An 18,801-nucleotide genomic window follows, 5' to 3' on the forward strand; every position below is an offset into this window, starting at 1 on the left:
AGGAATAGACACAGAATCCAAAGCAGACACAAAAGAAACATAGGAAGTGGATAGACGATCATAGTTTAAAACACAAGCATATATAGGATTAGGATTACGGGACCGAGTACCTTTCCGTAATGCTATTGGAAGTTCATGTGCAAGTGACGTAACGAAAGGAGCAGTTGGAGCAGGAGATGATGCCGGAGGATCAATATCATCCCTGATTGTTGGTGGAGGAGGTTTTCGTCGCTGGTAGACACGCAAGGGAGGTGCGGTAGGGGCTACAATGGGTGCCGGGACAATAGAAGGGATATCTTGAACATCTGTAGTAAAGTTGTCATCAGGTGACACAGAAGCAGAGAAGAATGGACAAGTTTCAAAGAACGTGACATCAGCGGAAACAATGTATCGTTGAAGTTGAGGACAAAAACAACGATAACCTTTTTGTATACGTGAGTAGCCTAGAAAAATACATTTGAGAGATTTGGCTGAAAGTTTGTCTTTTCCTGGAGTGAGGTCATGAGCAAAGCATGTGCAACCAAAGACACGAAGAGGGATTGGGTAGAGTTCATGATGTGGGTTCAAGATAGAGTATGGAATCTGATCTTGAAGGACAGATGAGGGCATTCGGTTAATTAGGTGACAGGCTGTGAGAAGGGCATCACCCCAAAAACGGAAAGGAACATTGTGGTGAAGTAAAAGGGTTCTTGCGGTTTCAACTAAATGACGATTTTTACGTTCAGCGACACCGTTTTGTTGCGGTGTGTGAGCACATGATGATTGATGAATAATCCCCTCTGAAGTTAAAAAGGTTTGAAATTGGGATGACAAATATTCACGAGCATTATCAGTGCGTAAAACTTTAATGGAAGTATCAAATTGATTTTTCACTTCTGCATAAAATTCTTTGAATATATGGAAAACTTCTGAACGATTTTTCATTAAAAATAACCAAGTACATCGTGAAAAATCATCAATAAAAGTTACAAAGTAAGAGTAACCTAAAGTTGACTTGACACGACTAGGACCCCAAACATCGGAATGAACTAAAGCAAAAGGTGACGCAGCACTTTTATTTACTCGTTGACTGTAGGTGTGACGAGTATGTTTACCTAACTGACATGATTGACACTCAAATGACGAAAGCTTGGAAAAACTAGGAACTAAAAGACGCATTTTATTAAGGCTAGGATGACCCAAACGCTGATGTGTAAGGCTTTGAGAGGCAACAGAAGCACATGCCACCGGCGGTGAGAGATAATATAATCCTCCAGATTCATGCCCTGCTCCAATCGTCCGTCCTGTACGTCGATCCTGGACATAAACAGAATTATCAACAAAATGAAACGAATAATTACGAGTACGAGTGAGTTTGTTAACAGATATTAAGTTGAAAGGACAACCGGGAGCATAGAGAACAGAATCTAAGGACAAGTTTGGAAGTGGGTGAGCCTGACCAAGGCCTTGAACTTTGACTTTGGAACCATTCGCCACAGTGACAGGAGGCAAAGAATCAAAGTAAGACAAATGAGATAAAAGAGATTTATTACCGGTCATATGATTAGAGGCAGCAGAGTCAAGTACCCAAGGACCAAGGGAGGACGATGTGGAGATAAAGGCTGCAGGATTACTAGACTGTGTAACAACGGTAGAAGATGATGGCTGATGGGCTGCTTTGAACTGAAGGAACTCATTGTAATCAGCGGCCGGAATAGTAACATCTCCGACGGTAGTAGGTTGAGCAACGGCAGCAACTGTAGGCTGTTGTTGTTGTTCTCTTACTTTTGTACGACAATCAGCTTCAATATGGCCGTAGCGGTTGCAATAGTTGCAACGAACACTATTACGACTACCGCGTCCACTGCGTCCTCCATTCCGTCCACCACGGCCATTGTAGTGCGAGGCAAGAGCAGATGAATCATTAGGAGATGGAGTGGAGACATGACCAAAAGCATGAGGTGTGGCCAATCGCAGCAATTGTTCACTAACTGTCTCATAATCGGGAACAGTAGATCCGGATAAAATTTGGTTGCGCACAGAATCAAGTTCTGGTGGCAGTCCAACAAGAGCCATGACCATGAAAAACTTACTGCGTTGTTCAGCATGAGTTGTTGCATCACTAGTGAAAGGCATTAAAGTTTGAAAATTAGCCTTTAAAGAATCAAGCTTACTAAGATAAGCTTGAACATCCATATTCTCCAATTTCAAAGAATTGAGGCTGTGAACAACGCTGTAGAGACGGTGAACATCATTGGAGAAGACTTTCTTAGCCTTTTCCCACACTTCATAGCAAGTACTGAAAGCTTGGTACTGTGCTTGGAGATGGGGTGCTATTGAAAACCATAGAACGGTGCATAGGGATGCATCGACTTGCTTCCATTTTGTGCGATGAACAGTGGCAATATCTTTGCCTTGTTTGGTCAAGTGATCTTCAAGACCTTGACCGTGAAACCAGAGTCTAACGGCACCAGCCCATATGTTGTAGTTGGCTGTTCCGGTTAGCTTTTCACACGGAATGAGCGGAACTTTGGTGAAAGTAAAAGAATCGGCACCTCCGGTATCACCCATGAGTGTTGGCTGGGCTGTAGAGGTCGTCGGAGTGAGACAAACCTATTGGTAGTGGCACACCGGAGGGAAGATGCGCGGTGGCAGAGATGAGGATTGCTCAGTAGCCGTTTGTAATGGTAGGGTTACTGAGGCATATAAGAACAGATCGTGAAACCTAAAACTACTGATACCATATTGAGATTGTATAATGGTTGTGTGTCTTACATGACCACACTGAATGTTTATTTATATTCATATGCTTGTGTATACAATTGGTAACGTATTAAATATGATTAATTACAATATTAAAAACTAATAAACACTAGTAAATACACAGTTGACTAATGTTGATTCTTAACAAGATCTTTGGTACAACAACGCCTCTTTACTCTTCCACAATTTCCACAACTCCTCAAACTTCAATTTTCTTGCCTTCACCTCTACCAACAATAAAATCCCCTCTTCACTCCTAATATCTAATGCCTCTATCTCCTCCTTCAATTTGATCAATCGCGTGTCAATACTCCCATATTCCTTTCTACTCCATTGTCTAATATCCTCCTTTAACCCTTTCTCCTCCATGCTTCTTCCACCACTTTTTCGAAGTTGCGATTCTCAAGCCAAATGTTATTAAAGCGAAATTGCTTAGGACCCAAATCGGTAACCTCCACTTTCAACACCAACGGACAATGATCGGAAACATCCCTAGGAAGAACCCAAAGCAAACAATTCCCCCAATAATCCCTCCACTCATCCGACACCAACGCTCTATCAATTCTACTCATCGCTCGACCATTCGGTTGATACCAAGTAAACTTTCTCCCCACCAAATTCAAATCCTCCACCTCCAAGTCTCCAACCACTTTATTAAAAAGCATCCTTTCCACCCTATACTCCCAAGTCACCACTAAATTCACCCCCCTTCTCTCTCTTCCTCCAACACGGAGTTAAAATCACCAATAAAACACCATGCTTCCCTTGCCGAAAAATTCCTAAGAAACACCAACTTCTCCCACAAATGTCTCTTTGTCGGTAAATCGCACTTGGAATATAAGTTTGCCACAAAGGATCTTTTGCGGTCAACTCCCCATTCAAGAAACACTCCAACAAGACCTTCACCCACAAAAGAATAATAAAACTTAGCCGCCCTCTTACGTCAAACTGATAAAATTTTGCCACTATTACCCACCGACGGAAGACACACCCATTGAAAATCATCATTTTCCCATAAGTTACGACACAATATATAGGATACCACCTCCATTTTTGTTTCTTGTATTGCCAAAAAATCCACCTTTTAATTTCCCACTAGCTCATTGATATTCTTCCGCTTCAAAGCTCCTCCCAACCCTCTAACATTAAAGGATAACACTATCATTAATTACCCATTTCCTCTCCCTCATTAATCTTTTTCCTACATCCACTTCCTCGGCTACAACCATCCTATGCACAACCGTACCATCCGCCATAGCAAAAGTAACTCCAATTTCCTTCTCCACACCTAAGAATGTCTCGGCATCCACCTCTTTCCAACGTCTCTCTCCCATTACCTCCAAAGGGGTATCTGGTACCCTGTCTTCTTCTTCATTCATAATGAATTGGACACCAGACACTGGCAGCTGCGTACAACTCAGTAAAACCACCTCAAGTTTACCACCTTCAACCTCCACACACCCCTCACTAACCCCTTTCACACGGCTAATCCTTTTTAATTTTTTAATTCCCATATCTCCCCCTTCCTTCCCTCTTCCTTTAACACTAGTAACCACCATTTCCTTCAAAGCACAACACCTTGGTTCTCCCAAGCTTGAGCTTCCTTTCTTTGGTTTTTTCTTTTCCAGCCCCCTTTTCGGAATAGGAACCGCTGGTACACTCTTTTCTTCAGAAAAATTTGATAGGCTAAGCCCATCACCCAAAGTCCCAACAGATTGACCCACAATCCATTTCATGACCCTGACCCACTCCCAAAAGTGCAGCTTCTTTCTCCTTCTTGTCTGTCACGCACTCCAAACCAGGCAAAAGTTAAAACTCTGCTCCATTGGACAGCTGGCCACCGTTGTCGCCTTCTTGATGGCTCGTGTGGGCCACGCGTTTTTGTCCTTCCTCTTCCGTTGACCCACCTACAGCTACCAATGTACCCTCTTGCTGAAAGTCAGCCTCGACCCTCTCCCCAGATACCATGTGGCATCCCTTCAATGGTCTATCTTACAAAACTTCCTCCAAAATACACTTTGCATCCTAAACCTCCAAAAGGTCTTTTTCAACCCCATCAAATATGTCCCCCCTATAACCACCGCCCACATCACCTCCCTGGGTCCCACTTTCATCCTCTTCCCTTTCCTCCTCTGAAACTTCATCTTCCTTGCCAGAACCCTCACCGGAATTGTAATCTGAGAGGTCCTCTACCGCCGGAAAAAACTAAACTTCCTCCCTCATATCATCTTCGTAAATCTCCCCATCCACATTTCCTATAGCCTCCTTCATAATCGCTGCACCGGAATCTTCCAAAATTGTAATAGAGTGTGAAGCACCCCCTACTTTGATATTAGCCCTCTTTTGAATATACTCAAATCAGGATGTGGATACCAGAAATCTGGCTACATCAAGACGCCTCCTCCCCGCCATTTCATCGTCAAGACCGTTGAACTCTCCAAACATTTTACCAATTTGTTTGAGAAAATTGTCATCCCAAACGTGATTAGGCACACCCCACAACTTCAACCACACCTTCCTTTTGCTTGCAACCATTTGTGGAGACCAAGGTTGCACTGATTTAAAATTGGCTTTCCACCATTCTTCTTTGCTCTTTCTAGCTTCTAGGATCAATCCCACCGCCTTACCTTGTAGCTAAAATATGATGTCCCCATCTCAGTAACAGTAATATTCACCCACCCCTCCATAAACAGGCTGGTCTGCACCATCTTAAGATCTCTAGAAAAGTGCAAAACACCTACAAAATAGTTACTTAAAACCTCCAACATCTCCTTCGATGGCATAACGTCCATCGTCGGCTCCTCCTCTCCCCTCACCATTGCCTCCTGCAACCCTAGAGCCACCACATTTTTGAATGATTTATCCTTCACCACCAACGCCGAACTCCCAACACCACCTACCTCCCTCCTATCTACCTTCACCTCCTGACCATCTCTACTAAAATGAGATAAATTCACCCTCAGCTTACATCCTCCACACCTCACCTCTGCCAATCTTCCCTCCAACACCTCAACATCCTCCACTTCCTTAAACTTCACAAAACCAAACCTCTTCCCCCACTTGGTTAGTTTGTTAGGAATTAACACTTCCCCCACCTTACCATACTTAGCGAAAACCTTCCATAACTCCATTCTAGGAACATCATCAGTGAAGTTGGTGAAGAAAAAAGAAGTGGTAGTACTATCTAGGTGATGAAATGATATGTGTTTCTTCCCTCACTCATTTTTGAAATCCCCAGTTGTCCCACTTGACCCTTTCCCTCTCACACCTTCTCTCTCTCTAGATTCTCTCTCATGACTTGGTCCCTTTCCCTCTCAGACCTTCTCCCTTAGATTTGGTCTGTATACTAATTAGGCAGAATGTGATGTAATTAAGTGACTAATTTAACATTAGATAGATATAAATAATTTGTATATTGAAGTGAACTAAAACAGTGTATAGTGAATTGAATTATTTTAACGAGGGCTTAAGATAGGTCCATGAACAATTTGAACCGCGGGGTCCATATTTTTAACGATTTTGAGACCATAAAATTTGGATTTCTGTTCAATAGTAGTGATTGGTTGATCAAGAGAGAATAATCTAACCATATTTAAGATTAGTAATTTGAATTATAAAAACAAAACTTAAGGGATTCTAGAATGTTGACAAACACGTAACACTAGTGAAATTAGTTGAGATTCACATAACCTGTTCATCAACCAGGTGATTGGATGTGTAAAATGAATTGAAACAATATTCATCAAATTCACATAGTTTTTGAATTGTACAAACTATTACAAGTTAGGATTATAGCATTGAGAAAGTTCTTGTTCTATTGAACTCTCTTCATTTAAGATTAATCACATATAGGATTATAGCATTGAGAAAGTTCTTGTTCTATTGAACTCTCTTCATTTAAGATTAATCACATATTGTCAACTCACCAATATTTTGATCGATGGCCAGTCTCCAATGGAGAACCTGATTAAACTACTTTTAGTGGAGTCTTATTTCCCAACCACGTAATTTGACCTCGTTTTTGTTGGCGTTTTCTCTCTCTGTCTAAGATCTACCACCTCTGTGTTCATCATCGCACCTCTGGACTGTGTTTTCAACCTCCACCAGCATTTGTTGTTTTTCCGGCGAAGCTTCTCTTCTCTGGGGTTTTAGTTCTCGCGGTCTTATCGCAACTCTATTTGACCTGTGTTGTCATGGCTTCAACGATTTGTCCTTGGCCGTTCCTCTCCTCGCCGGAGACGGCGCCGCCGGCGAATCCGGGTAAATCATTTGCTCAAGCAGTTACAGCTCCTGGTGATTCTCAGCCACTTTGTCTCCCTGACAAGGTTCGGTTAGGTGATAAAGTTTGGATCAAAATTACGCAGAAGATTTACGACAAAGAACTCAAAGATTACAGAAGGCACCTCCATGGTCGTGTGCTGCTACAGAAGGGTGATCCTCCATTAACTTCGAAGCTCTTGAAGCAGAAATTGGATGGAATCTGGCCTCATCTGAGGAACTGGTCAGTGACTCCATTAGGTAAAGGGTATTTTGAATTTACGATTCAATCTATGGAGGAAATGAAAAAGGTTTGGGCATTGGGTATTGTCAACTTAAAGCCAGGAATTCTGAAATTTTTTGGCTGGTCTAAGGACTTTAATCTACTTAAGCAAACTCAGACGCATGTTCAATTATGGGTCCGCTTAATGCATCTCCCACAAGAGTATTGGAATAAAACCACGCTCTTGGAAATAGCTTCAGGAATTGGCACTCCCCTCTCCATTGATGAGGCCACTCAATCTCGTCTTTTTGGCCACTATGCCCGCATTTTGGTGGATGTTGACATGTCTGACACTCTGTTTGACTCTGTGTTGGTGGAAAGGGAAGGGTATGAGTTCCCGGTATCGGTTGAATATGAGAGGAGACCTGCGTTCTGCCCCCACTGCAAGATGATAGGTCACTCCATTCAGCAATGTAACCGTTTAATCTCTGCCAAATCTCAAGCTACATCAGGAAAACAGCCCCAAGCTCAGCCAGTCACTAATTCTTCTGCACCAGTTACTGGATTATCTATTTCTCAACCAGCACCTGCTGCTAACTTTGATTCAGGTCCCTCTGTTCGGAATGTGCGTAAGTCGGCACAGCAGAAGGCTATTACAGATGTAGTGGGCACGTGTAAGCACAAGGAAGGAACCCCTTTAGTAGATAATTCTCTTGAGTTATCCTCTCCTGCTGTGGCAACTAAGTCACAAAAAACTGTCACTTTCTCACTCGATGCTACTGCGCAAAATGGTGATATTGAGGAACCTCTTGATTTACAGAACTCGTTTGACATGTTGGTTTCGGATTCAGAGGAGTTGGCGGGGGAGGCTTCGTTTGAAGTCTTGGATGACACTTTGGCTAATAATGAGGTGGCTGATGCGAGGAAAACCATAAGTGATCACCCTGTTGAGGTGGTTGGTCTTGTGTCTGACACTTTTAAGAAGGGTTCTGTCCCAGTTGAGACTATGTGCAGTCCTTTTGTTTCTCATGACACTGAACAATTTGAGGAGTCTGAGGTTGGGAGGCTGTCTTTCCCCAACTCAGTTGCTCTCTCTCTAGTGCAGGGTGACTTAGCTGGGAGGCTGTCTTCCCCTAGTGTCTCTGCTGTGACTTCTAACAAGGCTGTGGATCCAGTTACTATCTCACATTGGGCAAATACTCCAGTTCTCACCCATTTGGCCATGCCTAGCTGTTCTGTTTCCAGTCATTTAATGCCACAACCTATAACTACCAGTTACACAAGTTTGACAAGTGACAAGCTCCCTTCAAGCCAAATCTTGGGTCCTGCCTCCAAACCCTCCCACCATTCTACTGCAGCCCTTAAGAGTGTGCAGATTCTCTCCAAATTCTGGGGGGATGAAGTAGCGGAAGAGGACAATAACGAAGCCCTTACATCAGTCTTTGAGCAGCACTACCCAAGTCTATCTGAGAGCACTAAGGCAGAGAAAAAGAAGAAGAAGCAGTTGAACAAAGTGAAGCCTAATAGTTTCAACTCAGCCGGCATGAGGACCCGTGCCCAAAAGAGTACATCTACAGCTGCCTTGGCTGATACAGAATAGTTGGTTCATTTGCAAAAAATAACTAGAAACATCAATACTTTTGTTCAAATTTTCATAGAGAGTGTAGTCTTATAGCAGTTGTTTGGCCATGTATAGTCATAATTTGTTTTGGTCTTTGACACCTCTTTCCTTAGGGCTTTTCCTTTCTTAGGATAGTTCCTGTTTTTCTTTCATAGGTCCTACACTATGTGACTTTGTATTGGTTCAGGCCTCTCCTGTCTTTATATTTCATTGCTTTGATCAAAAAAAAAAATCACATATTGTCAACAAAAAGAAGGTGTAACATTATGCTTACCAAAAGTGGTGATAGAAATATTTTAGGGAACTAAAACTTGATGAAATTTTTTGAAGAACTAAAAAGTAAAATTTAAAATTTTATAGTGGTCAAAAACTTACTTAACTCCTGATTTTATGTCAAGATTAGCATTATTTCTCTTTATTCACAAATCCCTTTCAAAATAGTTAGGTTTACAGAAAAGAGATAAAAGTTAACAAGATCAAGGTAAGGAGAATGATTATGTTGTTTGCAATTCACTTCTCTTTCGCTGCTTGATAACTAAATACTACGAACACAGTTTAACAAAATAGTTAGGTGTCTATAACATTCTCCGCTGGTTACGACACTCTATTGTTAGGTGAGTCCATAATAATTGGAGGCTTGAATGAACTCCAAATTATTGTGAGGAAATATTAGAAGAATATTTCTGAAGCTATTGAAATTAAACAGTTAAATTAGATCAACTTCAATGTTAGGGTTTGGTAGTCATTGTGACATATATCCGTTTATGGGTATTAGTAAACGCATAAAAAAATCTCATGTCTTCTTTCTTAATCCATGTTCCACGTCAAAATTGTTCTTCTTCATCATGGAAATGAGAACCCAATACTTTGTCCACCACGATCTTCAAAAGTAACGATCGGATTTTAATTTGTTTAGAATTTGATGAAGTCTAAAGTTGTTAATTTTTTTGGTTTTCTCAATCTAAATCAATTGGAATAATAACAGTGATAGAGATTAAATGAAAATGAAAGAATGAGTGGAAACTTAATGTGAATGAGAATAGTCAATGGTTCTCGCAATATTTAATTTAGTTTTAATTTTTTAGGTTTAATAGCAGTTTTCGTCCACTAACTTTAACGAAGTTGCGATTTTGGCCCCTTAAGAAAAAAACTACAAAATCGCCCCCTAAGTTTTGCAATTGTAAAAGTGTTGGCCCCCCTAGACCAATTTTTGGTAAAATAAAAAAAAATATAACACGTGGCACCTCACTTAGGGTGCCACGTCAGCGTAGATCGAGCCAAAATTGGCCTTGGGGGCCAAAACTGCCACATGTGCAAAACTTAGGGGGGAGTTTTGTAGGTTTTTTTTCATAGGGGCCAAAATCGCAACTTTGACAAAGTTAGGGGGCTCAAACTGCTTTTAAATCTTTTTTTTTTATTACAGATTATTGGTTTATCTTAAAAATAAAAAAAATACAAATATGAGGTATAAGCCAATTTAGGTATCCATGCATGGGTGTATTAGTCAAGATTTTGGGCCCTCACTTTTGCAGCATGAGCTAAAGTTGAGAGGAAAAAAGGTCAATTTTAAGTATTGAAGTGCAAAATTGTTAATTTGGAGATCAAAACCGTAATTCACCCTTAAAAATAGAAAAGTGAACTTTGTCCTATAAATAAGATATCAACTCATTCATAGAACGTGATTCTCATTCCCATTGAAATCAAGTTTAAACATTGAAATATATAAATATTATCATGCCATTTATTTCACTCTAGGTGGGGCTATTTTTAGTGCGCCGTTTTTTTATTCTCTAAGTTTTAGTCGAGATGAAACTTAAAAAAGAATTAACCAACTCATAATCTTAGTGTAATCAAGTATTTATTCATTGTCTCTTAGAAGTTGAACTCTTAATTTATGTCAATTTTCTAGAGTGTGTGTATGATTCATTAATCATTAATTATGTTAATTGTTGCTTATAGTTGCGGAAATATATTCTTTCAAAAAAATATTACGGAAAGATATATTTGAATATAAAAGCTCATATAGGACAAGGTTTGAATGGTAGAATTCAATTGGTCATCCCCGAAAAGCTCATATGATCTATATTAGCATTTACAATATAAACAGTTTAATCAAACAACATCAAATTCAATCAGTTTTGAGTGAAAGATTCATACATTGACTAGAACCAAAACTAAAATCAAGACTGGTGATTGGTGAGGAAAACTGTGAATATGTCGCTGCAATTCCTTGCTCTTTTTGTTTGTGCATGGGTATTTATTCTCAGCAGCCCTTGCCAGAAGTTTAACAACGCAAGTGGTGATCATGATGCAGGGGCATACAATACTGACATGAAAAAATTCAGAAAACTAGCATTGGCCAGCAGCACTGTGAGTAGTGAGTTAGGTGGAACGAGTAAGTATGGGATCAACCCTTCCATCTCAAGCAATGATAACTCTAATGTGGGCACTGGAAGTTGGATTGGCACTCCATCAGCAGCAAGCCTGATCTGATCAGCTTCAACTTCATTTGTGTGGGCACTAGGAGCTCCTTCTGTTCCGAGCTCGATTCAATTCAAGAGCGTAGGAGTCCATCTCTACAAATGCTCGACTTTCAACATTCTCATAATTGTTATCACTTTAGTACATGCCTCAAGTGTGTATTATTTGTGATATTTCTTTGTCATTCAGGTGACTAGGAATTAGGAATTTTTGTCATTGTAATATATTTCTTTTAACCCAAGACCTCTAACTCCTTATCCATTCAGGTGACTAAGCTTTGTGACTTGGGACCTTATTACGGTGTAATTATGTCCAGTGGACCAAGGAGGGTACCTTTGCCAAGTTTAGGTACCTTATTATCTTACCTATCATTAATTGTTTATCAATCCGTGTATTTGATAATTGAAAATAAGAGAATTTTTTCCTTTGTGGTTCAGATTTGGGATGATACTCATTACTCAGTGCAAGGACAGAAAAATGTGAGGGCATCAACAAGAACTTATGTTTTGGCATAGAATTCTTGCATTTTAGCTTCAATGAGCAGAGATAGAAACATATTTCAGTATGACATGAGGGTTTCAAGTGACTTTGCTGGGAAACTAATGTTTTGGTGCAACATATTTCAGTAATTCGGAATAGCTTCAACAAGCAGAGATAAAACATAGTCAATGCATAACTATATGCTGGGAAACTAGATTTTGAAATTCTTAACTTTCAAATACTAAATTTTCAAAATAGAAAAAATACATTCATTGTAGAATCAAAATTTTCCTCAACAATGATAAATGGACACATCTAAATTTCATACACTTATTTAACACCTCATTCTTGCTAGATTAATTTTTGGAACACCTAGTATATGCATAACTATATGTTAAGAAACTAGATTTTGAAATTTTACTCTTTCAAATACTAAATTTTCAAAGTAGAAAAAAATACATTCACTGTATAATCAAAATTTTCCTCAACAATGATAAATGGAAAAATCTAAATTTCATACATTTATTGAACACCTAATTCTTGAAGAAAGTTTAATTCAATTTAGTCAAAATAATAAGATTACTAGTTTTCTTACCCGGCGTTGCCCGGGTTAAACATATAATTAAGGATGAGTAAAATTCGCTACATATGGTATCCGAAATTTTTGTTACAAAATTACTTTCATCTTTTGATACTTATTTTCTTCCCCCTCCCATAAAAAACATAATCCGGCGTTGCTCGGGTTAGACATATAATACCTTTTAATTTGAAATTGTTTTTAGATGTTTTTTTTTAGATCCTGGTTTTAAAAAAAAAACCAATAACAAAGAGAAATGATGCTCTTAAAAGTGATCTTTTTTAAAAGTTATAACGAACAACCCCATGGACCCTGTTTGTAATAAATTTAAATAAAAATGATTTTAACATTTAGTAATTTAGAGATTTTTTTTTACTATTAATTAACATTAAAAAATAATCAGAGCATGTTTGACATTCAAAAATCATACTGGTCATTAACTTTCAAAAATAGTGTTTGGTAGTATGAATTTTTTAGTGGATATGATAGAAATTCGAAGAAAAAAAAAGTTTTAAAAAAAAAATAGCAAATTTTCCTTCAATTTTTTCTTAACAAATTTGTAAATTCAAAAACAAATAAAAAACACTACATTTATTGAAACAAACTAGACCATCGACCCGTGCTAACGCACGGGTCATACAAAAGAACAAATATAGCGCAAATATGAAAGTAAATACTTACCTTGAATCGAAAAAAAATAGTATAATTCAACTCATAAAATAAATTGCCACAAACGTTTTTAATTTACCATATTAAACAATTTCCATGACATCGACCCTGTTACAGAAAGGAAAAACACTGAATCCTAAATGTCTGATTCATGGAGATTGAAGAAATTTGATAACAAAGCAGATAGTTCCAGCATTCGAGCAAGTTAAACATCTTTAGTGTTGGTAGGCTCAATCTTGCACGAACAGCCGTGTTAGGTTTTGTAATCGATGCCTGGCCAGCTTCACCATGTTCAACAGCCACAGGGTTAATGCTATCAGAGGACCTCTTAAGACTTGTCTTGCTGGTTGGTGTGTCAATCACAGAGGTATTGCTGCATGAGTCTTCAACCTCTTGTACATCCCGCAGACATTTGAGTAAAAAAATTTGTTTAGATTTCTTACAGATTAAATTTTCTGCATTTCATTAGTAATTGAAAATTATATATAATTAATCAATTAAGTACCATCTGAACATTATAATTGTTTTCTGCAACAACATCCACACTAAGCTCTTCACCAGATCCATTATTGGGTTTCTATCACACATACACCAACAAAAGAACCAATTAGTCATAGGATGATTTCCTTATGTACATTGATCTAAAACAATTATTAGATTGTAATATCATATATGAACTACCTCCAAATTATACTTAGACATATATAAATTGTTCAATGACACCAACATCATCAGATGCCTTCTTAACGGCATAATTCTGATAAGTGTTTAAAAGTGATATATTTCATATAGGAGTTTAGGCATTTTAGTGACTTGTTTTGCAAGATTCTCTATGGAAAACTCCAAATATTGTGTTAATATGTCATTTATGCTTTTGAGCCTTATTCTACCCCTTTTGTGCAGGAAAATACAAGCAAGGAGCAAGAAAAGTCAAAATTCAAGGAAGCCACGCCATTAGCGTGTCATACGCTATTAGCGTAGGAAGAAAAGCCCAAGGTCAGAGAGATACGCCATTAGCGTACCTGGGGCGTAGGATCTGGAGCACTCTTGAAGAGTACGCCAATAGCGTATACTGAGCTATTAACGTACAGGCTCCAGGGAGCTACGCCAATAGCGTACCTGGAGCGTAGCTGTCATGAAGAACCACGCTATTAGCGTGGGTTACGCTATTAGCGTAAAAGCTCCAGAGGGGGTACGCCATTAGCGTAGCTGTAGCGTAGAAGCAGGGCAAGGCCAACGTGGCACAAGCCCATTGGCCAGATTATAGGCCGACATACCACACCATTAGCGTAATATGCGCTATTAGCGTAGGTACAAAAACACAGGCCATTTAAATAGCATTCTTACCTCTCTTTTAGGTCATTCACTATTCCATTGATATTTTTATACATTCTAAGAGAGAGGTCAGAGCTATTTCCAAGAGAGAAACACAAAGCAAGTGATTAAGGAGTAGATTCAACCCTAGATTCATTGAGACATCAAGGATCTTGGCTTGGAATCTTCATCTTTCCTTCATTCCTTGCATTAGTTTACATGTCTATGTGTAGCTATCACCTTCTTTGTAGTATTGAGGTAACAATCAAGCTATTATGTAATCTTTTGATCTTTTAATATATAAGGTTCTAGCTTAATGATTCAATATTGTTGTTATTCTTGCTTTTAATGCTTCCAATGAGATTCAAGATGATTTGGACACAAACTCTTGAATCTAGAACTAGAATAACAATCTATCTTATGTTATATCACTCTTGACAAGTTTGTAAACCTTTGATAATTACTTTTAATCAAGATTTTAATGCTTTCGGATACTTAATCAGGCTGGACACGGTCGATTAAGTTATCCGATCGACTTTGTTATCGTTTAAGGAATTTGGACACGAATGTTTAAACGCTAACTTAGAAATAACGATGTCGCTTTGGACACGAAGGATATTGTAGAAATGATTGTAATAATATTGGTTATAAAGCTAGAGTCTATTAATCGATCGAGAGATTGCTGCTGTTATGCTTGCTCGTTATCTTATACCGCAAGCGAAATAGTTCGATCTCCTCTCGTTTTTACTTTATTGTCATCTATGGATATAGTGTTACAAACAAACATTTTTATACCCGATACCTTAATGCGAACTATTGTGAAAATGCTTATGATTAACGCAACTCCCTGTGGAAACGATCCTATATATACTCACGTGTACATAGTTATATGACATGTAGGAAAAACTTACATCAAAATGGCGCCGTTGCCGGGGAGTAGCGTATTTTATATTATAAGTTTTGAAACAATTTTGTCATGTTAAGTCAATTTTGCACAAAATTCTTTCATGCATATACTTATACACTTATATCATTCATTATTTTTTATGCTAACCACTTGGTATAGTCTTGGTAAACTTTGTTTATGCGAGGTACCGTTTCTAAAGAAGACCTTCAATTTGATCCAGAAATAGAGAAAACTGCTAGGTTACTTAAGAAGCAAGCAAAGGAAGCTAAGTGATTAGCCAGGCTGGCTCAGCCGGAATCATCTAGTTTTATTCACTCTCCTTCGGGTTCGGTTCATAAAGTATCTCCGGGTGGCTCTCTGCACACAACTCCACCATCATCACCGGAAAGGGAAACTATTGTAACCATGGCTAATGAAGATGAGAATGCTCTTCCAAGTTGGATTAGTCCAAGAAGGCTTGCTAACCTTGGTAATCAAAATGCCAGGCAAGTCGAATTGAAATCGGGGTTGATAAATTTGATAACTCAAAACCAATTCACTGGAATGGATCATGAAGATCCTTACAAGCATCTCACAAATTTCTATGTTACCGATGGTACTCTTGGTATGAGGGGAGATGAGGAAGAACCAATGTTTTGCAAATTATTTCCTCACTCTTTGATTGGTAAGGCTAAGGAGTGGTACATAGATCAACCAACTTCTTTGATGAAAGATTGGCCTGCATTGGAGAAAATGTTTCAAGAGAGGTTCTTTCCGGAAGATAGGCATCTTGAAGCTAAAACATTACTCACAACTTTTTCTCAAGGTCAAAGTGAGTCTCTATGTGATGCTTGGGAGCGATACAAATCTTTGCTTAGGAGCTGTCTGAAGCATGGTTTTGATAGCCAAATGCAACTATACCTTTTTCATCAAGGGCTTCAAGACATGTCCAAGACGATGCTAGATGCAAGTGCTGGAGGTTCTATTGCTTTGAAAAATCCAGCTGAAGCTGTCAAAATCATTAACCAAATGGCTCTCAACACTAGAAAATCTTCTCACAACCGGAATCCTAATCAAAGGAAAGCCGGTATCCTTTAACTAGAAGCAAATGATGCAGTTTTGGCTCAAAATAAGCTTCTCACTCAACAAATAGAAGCTATGCAAAAGGAGATGAGAGCTATGCCAAAACAAATTCTTGAATCTCTCAAGCAAGAAGGAGGAACATCTCAGGTTAACGTTTGTGAGCTTTGCACGGGAGATCATCCCACCGGCTTTTGTCCCACACCCGGTTCTTTCGAAGAAGAGGTAAATTATGTGGGAAACCAACAAAGACCTAACCAACCACAACAAGCCGGAACCTCACAACAAGCCCAAAATCCGGGTACTTCCAACTTCCAAGGAAGATATCCGGCCAATCAAAACCAACAAAGACCATGGAGAACACCCTACAACAATAACTACCAATATCCACAATCAAATTTCTACCAACAACCGTTCCCTCAATTCCAACAACCATTCAATAATCAATACCAATTCCCACCACAAAATAACCCCCAACAACCTAACAACTCCCAAAGCACCGAGGAGGTCTTGAAGCAATTTATGCAAATGTCCATGTCTAACCAGAAAAATACCGACGCGTCCATCAAAGGCCTTGAAACGCAAGTTGGTCAGTTAGCACAACAAATGGCTCAAGGTCCTCCGCAAGTGGGAACTTTCACCGCAGACACTCAACCAAATCCTAAGGAGCATCACAAAGCATAGCAATCAAAAGCTATTGCTACAAGGAGTGGTAGAGTAGTAGGTAAAGGGGTAGGTGAAGATATTGTTGTTGAAGAGAAGGATGATGAAGTTGTCAATGAGGAGGATAAAGAGAAGTTTGAGGAGGATGTTGTAGAGATAGAAAAGGAAGTGTATATAAAGAATAAAGAAGAATTAGTTGAAAAAGAAAAAATTCAAAAAAGAGAACTAGTGGAACAAGAGGAGATGGAGAAGAAGATGAAAGATGTGGGGAAAGATAAAGGCAAGAAACAAGAAGTTGAGAAGCAAGCGGTGGCTCAACGCTTACCATACCCACATGCTCCATCGAAGAAAGACAAAGAGCGGCAATACGCAAGGTTTCTTGAACTCTTCAAGAAGTTGCAAATTGATATACCATTCTCAGAAGCCTTGGAGCAAATGCCGGTCTATGCGAAGTTCATGAAAGATATCCTTTCCAAGAAAAGAAGAATCAACGATGAAGAGACGATCCAAATCGATGCCAATTGTAGTGCTATTATTCAAAGAACATTGCCTAAGAAAGAGCAAGATCCGGGAAGAGTCACTCTACCGGTAGCTATTGGCACAACACATGTTGGTAAAGCACTACTTGATCTTGGATCAAGCATAAACCTCATGCCCTTGTCCGTTGCCAAAAGAGTTGGTGACCTTTGTATAAAGCGGACTAGGATGATGTTGCAATTGGCCGACAAATCCTTTGCAAAACCACTAGGTATGGCCGAAGATGTTCTTGTAAAAGTGGACAAATTTATTTTTCCGGCTGACTTTGTGGTTATGGATGTCGAAGAAGATGAGGATGTGCCTATCTTAATGGGAAGGAATTTCATGCAAACGGCTCGGATGATGATTGATCTTGATGATAATATCATGAAGGTCAAGGTAAATGATGAAGAGGTTACTTTCAACATCCGAGAAGCCTTGAAGTACTCGAAAGACAAGGGTGCATGTTTCAAAATGGATGCAACTGATGAAGTCATTTTGACTACTTGGAAGCAATTGCACAATAGAACACCCCTTGAGAGTGCTTTGGTGGACGCACTCAATGCTATTGATGAAGACGAAGCAAGTGCCATTGAAGAGTGTTTGAAGGAGCTAGATTCCTTGAAGGAGGTTCTTCCTAATCAAGCCATACTTGAAGATTTGAAAGAAGAATCCAAGGAAGAAGCAAAAGTTGATGACACCAAGGTAGAATTAAATGTTTTACCATCTAATTTGAAATATGTTTTCTTGAGAAAGATGGTACAAAACCGGTGATCATTAGTAGCTCCTTGTCCATCAATGAAGAAACAAAGTTGGTAGAGGTCCTCAAGGCCAACAAGGAAGCGATAGGGTGGAAATTATCCGACTTGAAAGGGATAAGTCCATCTTATTGTATGCACAAGATTATGATGGAAGAAAACTTCAAGCCGGTAGCACAACCACAACGCCGCTTAAATCCAAACATGAAAGAGGTGGTGCGAAAGGAAGTAGTGAAGTTGCTTGAAGCCGGCATGATCTATCCTATCTCGGATAGTGCTTGGGTAAGCCCGGTTCAAGTAGTTCCCAAGAAAGGAGGAATGACGGTGATCACTAATGATAAAGATGAGTTGATTCCAACTAGAACCGTCACCGGATGGAGGATGTGTATAGATTATAGAAGACTCAATCAAGCAACAAGGAAGGATCACTTCCCCTTGCCCTTCATGGATCAAATGCTTGAAAGACTCTCCGGTCAATCCTTTTATTGCTTCCTAGATGGTTACTCCGGTTACAATCAAATCGCCATGAACCCA

At 39.2% G+C, this 18,801-nt stretch overlaps 1 protein-coding gene and 1 long non-coding RNA gene across 2 annotated transcripts; both read left to right on the forward strand.

Annotated features, from left to right (window-relative positions):
* The first annotated feature begins 6,935 nt into the window (after positions 1-6,935).
* Positions 6,936-8,822, forward strand: LOC146916765 (uncharacterized). The gene is made up of 2 exons (XM_085721727.1): positions 6,936-7,152; positions 7,249-8,822. The coding sequence occupies exons 1-2, from the start codon at positions 6,936-6,938 to the stop codon at positions 8,820-8,822; spliced, it is 1,791 nt and encodes a 596-aa protein (XP_085577853.1).
* A 2,339-nt stretch (positions 8,823-11,161) lies between these two features.
* LOC146916766 (uncharacterized) lies at positions 11,162-12,109 on the forward strand. Its single transcript, XR_015014030.1, has 3 exons — positions 11,162-11,513; positions 11,591-11,672; positions 11,762-12,109. It is a non-coding gene; the product is annotated as an uncharacterized LOC146916766 (long non-coding RNA).
* The last annotated feature ends 6,692 nt before the right edge of the window (positions 12,110-18,801 follow it).

Source organism: Medicago sativa, chromosome 6 (genome assembly GCF_051527215.1).
Source record: "Medicago sativa cultivar Bolivia chromosome 6, Bolivia_mono, whole genome shotgun sequence".
Classification (NCBI taxonomy): Eukaryota; Viridiplantae; Streptophyta; class Magnoliopsida; order Fabales; family Fabaceae; genus Medicago; species Medicago sativa.